Genomic DNA, 11,143 nt, shown 5'->3' with positions numbered 1-11,143 from the left:
CGCAAATATACTAATATTTTCAGAAAGCTTCCTAGTAAGAAGAATCATTAATAAACATGAGCCTCAAAGTCTGGGGAAAGGTGGATAAGCCTACAGGTTAACAGATAATCTGTGAAGTTACATCATCAGTCACATATATGTCTGCTTCTGAAACGTGCATCAGGAAGAAACCCGGACTGATGAAGATTGTCCACAGAAATGCAAGAAGCTTTCTTCCTTCTCAATTCCAATTTTCACACACCACAGAAGGGGGCAAAAATAAACACCCAAGGTCTGAAATGCCCCTGGAGCCTTTCAGCAAAGACTTCACATGCTGCCCCAGCCCGTCCTCCAGGCCAAAGCTGCATCACTGGGCAGGCCGTTACCTTTCTAATGAAGTTGACATGGCATTCACCTTTCTGCTCACTCGGCGGGCAGTTAGGAGGCACCTGGTAGCTGCTGTGAGCTTTGCTCTGCTGGGCTGCATATCTCACTGCTGACTGGAAACGGAGCTCAATGGTGTTCAGTGTGTCTTTGACCACACCGGTGATATCAAAGCTCTGAATCGAGACAAAACAATACACACAGACCCATGATGTGGAAGCACTTTCACGGGTAAAGTTGTAGAAATATGGTAGAATTATGAAAGAAGCACAAGGTGGGTCAAATGTTTAAGTTTAGCTTCTTCGCAGCACAAAGTGTTTCTATACATACATTATATATATATATGTATATGTATTTCTATGAACACAAACATACTTTTATTTACAACCAAGCACATTCTCCTACAAGCACATATGTTGAGGTTTGGTTTCACCTGCTATTTTTTCCTGCCAGGGGGATGGATGGTCCTGGAGAAAGAGCGGATAGAAAAGACCTCATCCCTAGGATGTCGGCTCTGGCTTTGTACACATCGCACTGAACAGCCAACAAGCTCCTAGGCAACCTGACTCTTGGGTATGCGGACCAGGTACTTCTAGGTCACATGTTATGTTTGTTTAGAAAACTCTACCCTTGAAAGAGAAATCACTCTTTTTTGCCTTTTCTTCTTCTCCTTCTTCTTCTTCTCCTCCTCCTTCTCCTCCTCTTCCTCCTCGTCTTTCTCCTTCATTTCCTTCTTCTTTGTGTTTGTCTTAATAAGCTAAAAATATAACAGCACATCTGCCATTTCAAAATGTCTGCATGTATAATTAATTCAGAGGCACTAATTCCTCATGCTGTACAGGCGTCATCACTATCTGCTTTCAATTTGGGCATCATTCTTAGCAGAAACAAAGTGCCCACTAAGAAATAAGTAATGTGTTCTTTTCTTTTAAACTGGTTGTTAATTCTCTGATTCCATGAAACTGCGGCTCTTACTAGAATGCCGTTATAGAAGGAAGCCTCCTAGCAGTTCAGCCACTGGTATCAGAGTCAATACCAACAGGCACTCTAGGGAATGCCGTGTGCGACTGGGGAAATCAAAACCTCCGGACAAACAGTATCAGTTGCCAGGGAGTTGACTCTGAGTCAGGGCACTCCTGTGTGCCACAGTAGAACTAGGCTCCTGAGGATTCTCCGTGGTTTCTTTTTCTGAAGTAGATCACCAGGCCTTTATTCTGAGGGACAAATAATAGACCTGAATTACTACATAACTCTGTAAAAAGGGCCCTGGTATCATAGTGGGTTACGAGTTGGACCGCTATCACCATAAGGTCCGGTGTTTGAACCCATCAGTCAGTTGTCAGGAGAAAAACAAGGCTGTCTGCTTCAGTAAATATTCACAGCCTTAGACACCTGAAGGATCGGCTCTGCTCTGTCCTATTGGGTGTCTATGAGGGGAATCCACTCAATGGCAAGGAGTGTGCACAAACTGGCGTGCCTGAGTGTGCAAACCATTAACGTAATCAGTTGCTGACAGAATCTAAAATCTAACCTAAAGATGGCAAAAAACAAAAGGATGAAGGTTTGCATCTTCCTGGAAGCACGTCAGAACAAAGGCCTGGCAATCTACTTCCCCCAAAATCAGCCATTGAGAACCCAACGGAGCATAGCTCTACTCCAGCACACAGGGAGTGAACATGAGTCAGAAGAGACTCACCAGTATAACATGTCTCACTTTCATTTAAGTTTTCTCCTGTCCCTAATCACTACAATATCACCATATGGGTGTTTTGACATTTAACTTAAGTGAGATTATATATATGAAAAGCATTTCATATATATTACCCACTTGCGTACAAAACATTTATTTTTCCCTCCCCCCACCTCTCTCCTCCACATCACCCTCGCCTGGGCTACGCTGTCCCAAGGTACATTTCACAGGGATCTGTTGTACCACGTGACTCCACTGAGGTCTGACAACCAGAGACATTTGAGTGAACCAGTTTAAACGACAAAGGGAAAATGTCATGTTTGGGGCTGAACACCAACCAGAACAAACTGATCCCAGGATTGCATATCACCACCGCATTAACTCCCTTCGCGTTTTTAAATGATCAAGTTGGAAAGCAGGCAGATACTCCACAAACACTAAATCAAGCACGCACTAAAGGAGAGGTCATGCCATCTTTCTACCTGATGTCTCATGCACAGTGGGCGCTCGACATGTCTTCTTTCTTCATTTCCTCCAATCCCACCCCCACTCCCAGGATATAACTATTCGTATCTGGTAACCAAACACCAACTACGGCTTGTATTGACCCAATAACTCAGTATCAGTGCTGAAACGCGAATTCAGGATAACCCTGAATCGTATATTTACTTGGGTTATTAGAACGTGAATATATTTATTCTCTCCATTTAGAACAAGATTTGTTTGAAATACTACTTTCTTGTGTTTAATAAGAATGGCATCAGTAGATCTATAAAAATTATAGTTCATATATTATATATCGTATATTATCTTATACATGTATTTATATATCACATAAAATTTATATCTACTTAGTTGTAGGCAAGAATCTAGCTGCAAAATTGTTCCAAAAATAGTGTGTCATTTCGATAACGTTGCTGTTGTAGGTGCCTTCCAGCCAGCTCTGACTCACGGTGACTCATGTACAATAACACAAAATAATGCCTGGTCCTGCCCCTCTTCACAATTACTGTTATGTTATGTGCGCCTGCAGCCACTCCGTCAACCCGTCAACCCTCGAAGGCCTTCATCTTTATCCCTGACCTTCTACTTTAACCAACATGACCTTTTCCAGGAACTGGGCTCTCCTGCTAACATGTCCAAAGTGCACGAGGAAAAGCTTCACTAGCTTGCTCTGAAGGAGCAATTCTGGATAGACTTCTTCCAAGACACGTTTGCTTGTTCTGCTGGCAGTCCATGGTACTTTCAATATTCTTTCTGATGCCTTAATCCAAACACATCAGTTCTTCTGCTATCTTCCTTATTCATTGACCAACTTTCACGTGCATGTGAGGCTATTAAAAATGTGCTTGATACAATTGATGTGTGGATTGTGATAAGAGCTGTAAGAGCCCCCAATAAAATGATTAATTAAAAATAAAAGAAAGAAAGGCAATACCACGGCTTGGGTCAGGTACACCTCAGACCTCAAACTCGTATCTTGTTCTTCAACACTTTAAAGAGGTTTTGTGCAGCAGATTAGCCCAGTGCAATACTTTGTTTTATATCCTGACTTCTGCCTCCATGAGCATTGGTTGTAGTTCCAAGGAACATTAATTGATTCCTTGACAACTTCAGTCTTTTCTCCATTGATCTTGATGTTGACTATTGGTCTAGTTATAAAGATTTGGGTCTTCTTTACCTTAACTTGTAGTCCATAGTGAGGGTTGCAATCTTTTTATGTTCATTCACAAAGTAAAGTTGCATTGTCTGCATATCAAAGGTTAATAAACCTTCCTGCAATCCTGCACCACATTCTTCTTCATGCAGTCCAGCTTCTCGGAGTATTTACTCAGTATACGGGTTGAATAAGGAGGATACATCCCTGATGCACACTTTTCCTGATTTAAACCCCGCAGTACTTCCTTGTTCATAGAACTCCCTCCTGGTTCATTTTTGGGACCACATGAGTACAACAAAATGTTCTTGAATTCCCACTCTTCTCAATTTTACCCATAGCTTGTTATGATCCACACAGTTCCTACGCAGTGCATAAAACACAAATAAACATCTTTCTGGTTTCCTCTGCTTTCAGACAAAGACCATCTGACGTCAGCAATGATATCCCTTGTTCCACTTCCTCTTTTAAATCTAGTTGAAGTTCTGATAGCGATCTGTCAAGATACTGTTGCAATCATTTTTTAAGTTAGCTTCAGCAAAATTTTATCTATATGTGATATTAATGATATTGTTGTATAATTTGTACATTTTGTTGGGTCCCTTTTCTTTGGAATGGGTACAAATATGAATCGCTTACAGGATGCTGGCATAGATGAATGAATGCTTCCAGTGTCATCAGCTTGCTGAAATATTTCCATTGGAATCCCATCAGTCTCTGGGGCTTTGTTTTTCATTAATGCCTTCAGTCCTACTTGGATGGTGTCCTTCAGTTCTTGATCATACGCTGCCTCTTGAAATGGTTGTGTGTTGACCTATTCTTTTTGCTACAGTGACTCCCTACCAATTTATACATTTTCTATCTTCTCTTGATGCTTCCTGAATCATTCAATATTTTCCCCATAGAATCCATCAATATTTCAACTCTAGACTTGAATTTTTTTTCTTTAATTCTTTCTGCTTCAGATATGCTGAGTGTATTCTTCCTTTTCTGGCATTCTTCCTTATAATACTTCATCGTCTCGAGCTGTCCTTTGACATTTTCTGTTCAGTTGCTTATTTAATTACTATTCACTTAATTATTTATTCCATTTTCTTTAGTTACTCTATATTCAAGTACAAGTTTCAGTGTCTCTTCTGACATCCACTTTGATCATTTCATTATGTCATCCACAACTTGTAAGGTCTTCTGTCATTGGTGTTTAATAAGTCAAATCTGTTCTTCAAATGGTCTCAAACTTCAAGTGGGATAGACTCAAGGTCATATTTTGGCTCTCATGGACTTTTCGTTTTCCTCAACTTCAACTTGAACTTATGTAAGAGCAACTGTGGGACTGCTCCACAGTTAAGCCCTGGCCTCTTTTTGGCTGCTGATGCTGAAATTCTCCATCATCTCCTCCCGTAGGTGTAGTCAATTTGATTTCTGTATATTCTATTTTCTGAGGGCCATGGATACAGTTGCCCTTTATGTTGTTGAAAAAAGGTATTTGCAATGAAGGAGTCATTATTATTGCAAAACTCTGTCATCTGGTCTCCAGCTTCATTTCCATCACCATATCCATATTTTCCAATTATTGTTCTTTCGTCTTTGTTTCCAACTTTTGCATTCCAATTACCAATAATTATCCATGAAGCTTGATTGATAGTTTGATCAATTTCAGTCCAAAGATGTTGGTAGAATTCTTCAATTTCTGCATCACTAGCTTTAATGGTTGGTTCATAAATTTGAATACCAATTTTATTAATTGGATTTCTTTGTAAACATATAGTACTATTCTATTACAGACAGCATTTAACACCAAGCTAGATCTTGAAATGTTCTTGTTGATGATGAGTACAGTGCCATTCCTCTTGCATCTGTCTTTACCAGTGTGTTAGTCTGGGTAGACTAGAGAACAAATCCACAGAAACTCATATGGATAAGAGAGTTTTATATAAAGGGTAAGTGTACATTAAGAAAGCATCCCAACCCAGTGCTGCTCAAGCCCACAAGTCCAACATTAGCCCATATGTCCGACAGCAATCCACAAAGTCCTCCTCATTCTCACAAAACACACATGCAATGATGCCTACTGCAGGAGGAAAGCCGAATCAGTGAACGTATAAGCATCTCAGTGCTGGCAGGGGTCTCCACACGGCTTTTGCAGCACCCAGGGCTGTATCAGGGTAGGTCCATGCAGATTCTTCTTGGGGTGGTCTTGCAGGAAGTGAGCCTTGCCAGCTAAAGCAGGGAACTGGCTAAGACAGCTGCACCCTGGTCCGACGACGATCAGAGAGCAAGAGACCCGAGAACTAGAAAGGCGAGATTCACTGAGCCATTTATCTCTCCACCCTTCAATTAACCCCACATGTGTTTATTGGCCAGGCTGGCACAATAAACCTTAAGTATCTCAACCAGCATAGTTGCCCTTATGGCTGCCTGATTCAAAGTGGCCAATGCCAATCTATTCAGCTTACTAGTCCTCAGGATTATTGATCTTTATGGATTCCATTTTATTTTTGCCAACTTCTAGTTTTCCTAGATTCATGTTTTGTACATTCCACCTTCCACTTATTAGTGCATGTTCGCAACTGTTTCTTCTCATTTTGAGTGGTCCCCACCAGCCAATGAAGGTCCCTAAAGTTTTACTCCATCCATGTCATGTTGGTTGACTCTACTTTGAGAAGCAAGTTCTTTCTGTTTTGAGTGTCCTGATCAGAGGGCTCATCTCCCGGTACTATATCTGCAAATGTTTTGTTGCTATTCATGAGGCTGTCAGTGGCTAACCCCTCACAAGCGGGCCGCCTTCACAGTCTGTCCTTAGTCTGGAGCTCCACTGGCACTGTTCATCTCGGTGACCCAGCTGGTATTTGAAATAGTGGAGACACAGCTTCCAGCACCACAGCCACATGCAAGCCACCACAGTCTGACAAACTGACGGACAAGTGGTAGAGCAAGATAACAGGAAGTACTAAATTAAGCAAATCTAGAAAACAAAACCAGTGCCTTTTCTAAAGTTTATTTGTGCTTTTTAAAAATATTATCAACTATTAAATAGCATAAAACTCTGAATAACTATTCAACAACAGTATTTCAATGGACACTTTCAAAATGTTATAGGGATTCAAGGCATATTCTGGATATTCTGAACAACAGAAAAAGGAGCAGCATTTGTTTAACACTTTGTATTTGTCAAGCACAGTGCCAACTATTTCGTATGAGTCATTACATTTTCACAATAACCCAATAGGGTACAGAGTATACTTCTTAAGAATTTACATTCTTAACGTAAGAAGCACTTCTCAATACAAATCTTCTTATCATTTTTATAAATATGGCAACTGAGGCTCAGAGTAATAAAGTAACTTAACCAGTGCTCGAAAAAGCTTGAATTTGTCTACATGACCAATTAAGCTCTTACTTTTCTCTATTCACAGTAACAAGCAATGCAAACACTCATTAAGTTATCCTGTTCATTAAATGCCATTAGATACTTACATATCTATGGAACATGTTGTCCGTTTTCCCAATCGTAACATTATTGAGCAGAATTTCTGCCACTGTATCAATGCTCTCGAAAATCAGATTTACTTTTTGCCACTGGCTAAAAAAAGAAAAGATTATTTTAAAAAGATGTATATACCACTCCCTTAGATGCCTTTTATTTTATTAGGTAAGAACTAAGGGAATAAATATTTCCCAGAAAATATACAATCGTATAAAGCACTTCCCAGTACAATTTTCAGAAGACTTGGTTTAACCCCCTTTGTTATGTTCTTCGAGTGACCCAGCTTGTCTCTCCGTAATAATCAATCTCCGTAAAGTCAGGAGTCCCAAATTCCCAAGCTCACCAATTTCTCTCTGGAGACTTCAAAGTGTTCATGAGAATCAGTTAAAGACGAGATGCAAAACCATTTCCACAAAGTAGTATATGTAGTGACACACATGAGAACGCATTAACCAACAAGTATTTATGAGCTAATATTATATGCCCTGCGCTCTGCTAAGCCTTCAGGGAACTAAAGTAGTTTAAAGTACTTAAAGAGTCGACTGGGTTGATTGTAAGTGCTATCAGATCAGCATTTCTGTCATTAAGGCAGGTTTTCAGAAAGAAACAGTAACGTAAAGATGGGTCGGCTAAATAAAACAGGGAAAGTCTATCCTATTGAGTATTCATTTTTAAAAAGTGAAGTAATTAAAGGAGCAGGTCACAAAGGATAGCATATTGTCTGATTTTGTTTATAAGAAAACTGCAAGAGTTGTATGAACCCCTAATAAAATGATTAAAAAAGAAAAAAGAAAGCTGCAGAAGCAACTCCATAGTGATGGAATGTCGTCGAGGCTGGGTGTGAGTGTTAAGGACTGGAGTGTGGGGTGGAGCGTGGGAAGAATGGGGAGTGATACTAATACATAGAGTTTTCTTGTTGAAATGATGACAATGTTCTAAAGCTGTAGGATGGTTGTACATTCTGTGAATATACTAATGAATATACTAAAAACCCCTGGAGTGTGTAACTTAAATGGGTAAATTGTATGGTATGTACATTATATCTCAAAAAAGAGGCCATTTTTAAAAAAATGAGTGTAAATGCCTAGGTCTAAGGGTAGACGCCCGTGAAAAAGCAAACCAAGGTAAGGAGGTGCTAACAACATTAGTAACATTAAGGTAACAGGCTTGATTCTGCAAACTTTGTGCTGAGAGCAAAGGGGGGAAAGCTGGATGGGTATGGGGGGAAGGACTACAGAGTGGGCCCGGGGCAGGGAAAATTAAACAAGATTCTCACAGACATGTAGAGAAACTTAAATCTGACTTGCCAAGCAAAAGGAATTCATTGACCAGCAAGAACATATCATGACAAAAGCAATATTTTGGAATGATTGTCTAAAGTGTCTATATGAATATATTGGAAAATAAAAAGACATGCAGGAAATTGACTCAGGCAGCTTTGGCCTGATTCCAAGCATCCACTAATAAAAATGTAGGAAAATGTGGAAGTATTAGAAAGATATACCAAGAGGCAAAATTTTACATTACTCAGAAACAGACTGAATTCAGAGAGATGAATGAAAGATATAAGTAAAAAAATGTAAGCAGCAGAGACTCGAAAAATGGTGTAACATTAAGAGAAACAACTAAATTGTTAGAAACTGAAGTTAGCTCGAAGAAGGAATGGCAATTGGTTCAATGTTGGGTGTGTTGAGTTCCAGGTGAGATAAGGCCACTCGTTCACAATTCCCTGTCATTGAGCCCATACTGAATCACAGAGACCCGAGAGGACAGAGTAGAATTGCCCCTGTGTATTTCTGAGTAGGTAACTCTTTACGGGAGCAGAAAGCCTCATCTTTCTCCCACAGTGGCGGGTGGTCTCAAACTGCTGACCTCATGGTTAGAAGTCCACTGCTGAACCACTGCACCACCAGGGCTCCTCCAGGATGGCTAAGGTTGTTGTTAGGTGCCATGGGGTCGGTTCAGACTCGTGGTGACCCTATCTCTGTACAACAGAAGAAAATACTGCCCAGTCCTGTGTCACCCTCATAATCCTTCTCCTGTGTAGGCCCGTTGTTGCAGCACTGTGTCAATCCATCTTGTCAGGGGCCTTCTGTTAACAGAGGTGCTGAAAATATGATCTAGAAACTAGAGCCTAAAGCACAGTGACACCATGGTATCCGGTTCAATATTCTGACTTTATTTTCCTTTTAAGAGATTAGAAAATAATTACCCATAAAAATGATACTATAAAAGGCACAACGAGGTTTTTTTTGTTTTTGAATTTAGCAATAATGATGGGATACACATTGAGCTGCTAACTTCAAGGGCAGCAGTTCAAACCCACCAACTGCTCCGGGCGAAAAATTTGAGGCTGACTGCTCCCATAAAGATTTACACTCTCATAAACCTTATATAGATTTGGATGGATTGAAATAAACTTTAATGGCAATGGGTTTGGTGGCATATGTAAGTGGGTGACATTCCTTCTCACATGGAAAAACCTGCTTACAGTAACATTGACCATAGCTCAAAACAATATCCCTCCTGTTCTTCTTGGCTGCATAAGTAAGGTCAAAGCCATAGTCTCAAGGGCAGAATAGCACCACACAGAACAAACAACACTTCTCTGTTTCTACTCAACAATATCATAAATCTGGCTTGGAAGAAATACAGCCGAAAGCCCCTTAGAAGCGGGGATGGCAAGACTTTGTCTCACCTGTTTTGCACATACCAGGAGGGGCAAGTTTCTTAAGACAAGGACAAGGAAAGCCACTTGACCGGTCTAACTGATGAGTCACCCTATACCAGAGGCAGGAGCTCATGAGCCTGAGCACCCAGGACCCTGCCAAATAAGGGCATAGTGGAGTGCCAGCCAACCAGAGACAACCACCTTCTTAAAGACAAACCCCAGTCCCAAGCTCAAGGGCCCCTGCCATCTCACAGGAAGGGCCTGCCAGCTGCAGGTTGCATCTCACCACGATCAGATCAACCCGTTGGTAGTGTAGACCCCCTGGGGCCTGTCCCCAGTGTCTCCTAACTGTCCTGCTCAATAAACCTGCTGCGCTGCCTCTTCCTACCTGTGAGATTGGTCTCTGCATTGCCGCCACTCCACCGCACCGGGATCCGCCCCGCTGAGGGGTCGCCGACCCCTAACACTTGGATAAAGACATCGTGCTTGGTAATGGAGAGGGTCGGTGCAAAAGAAGACCCTCGGAGCGATGGATTGGCACAGTGGCTACAACCAGGGGCTCAACTGTAACAATTGTGAGGACGGCACGGGAGCAGGCGGGTTTCTTTGTGTTCCACACAGGGTCACTGTGAGTTGGGGCCTTGTCGAGGGCGCCTGACAACAACCACAACGTCGTTGATTCCAGGAAGCAGAGACAAGAAAGGTAGCCAAAAGAAAGTGGCCGGCATGAGGCGGGCTCCAGCACCATTACTAGAAAATAACTAAGAAACAACCTCATGCTCAGGGAGCGTCCTCACATACAGAACAAAACACAAATTTCTCTTAACTTTTATAGTACACGGCATTATTGAATGTGATTTAACTTCTAAACAAAAGATCACTGCTCAGACAGAGAAAGAAGAGCAAATAAATAAGGTAAATAAACACATACAAACACGTACCTAATGCCAAAGGGTATTTTAAATTCCTTTATATAGATCCAGTTATCCAAAGAGATCCATCTGTATTTCTGGTCATTAAATCTGTAGTAAGGGTCCTGTGGATAAAAGTTGAATTTTTTGTAGATGGTTAAATGTACAAACACCAATTAACGTGAAATCAATTATTAGCATTACTTAGCACCGACAAATCAATTATTCACACTATTTGGCACCAAAAACTAATATTCTCTTGGCCTAGGAATACCATGGGGGCAGATCATTAAAACCAAAGTAAGTATGGAAAAGATCCAGCAGAATGCATGAAGTGAAAGAGTTCTCATATATAAACCATAGG

At 41.0% G+C, this 11,143-nt stretch overlaps 1 protein-coding gene across 1 annotated transcript in view; it reads right to left on the bottom strand.

Annotated features, from left to right (window-relative positions):
* MANBA (mannosidase beta) overlaps window positions 1-11,143 on the bottom strand; it is a 159,075-nt gene that overhangs the window by 125,764 nt on the left and 22,168 nt on the right. Inside the window, exons 2-4 of the mRNA XM_004703287.2 lie at window positions 10,810-10,904; window positions 7,188-7,293; window positions 366-539 (exon numbers count right to left, since the gene is read on the bottom strand). Coding sequence (XP_004703344.1) covers window positions 366-539; window positions 7,188-7,293; window positions 10,810-10,904 — 375 coding nt within the window. The remainder of the gene's footprint in view (window positions 1-365; window positions 540-7,187; window positions 7,294-10,809; window positions 10,905-11,143) is intronic.

The sequence above is a fragment of the Echinops telfairi genome, unplaced genomic scaffold (assembly GCF_000313985.2).
Source record: "Echinops telfairi isolate 266 unplaced genomic scaffold, ASM31398v2 ScPeMD7_7468;HRSCAF=8506_0, whole genome shotgun sequence".
Lineage (NCBI taxonomy): Eukaryota > Metazoa > Chordata > Mammalia > Afrosoricida > Tenrecidae > Echinops > Echinops telfairi.
The sequence above is the reverse complement of the archived record's forward strand: the minus strand, read 5'-3'. Positions and strand labels throughout refer to the sequence as shown.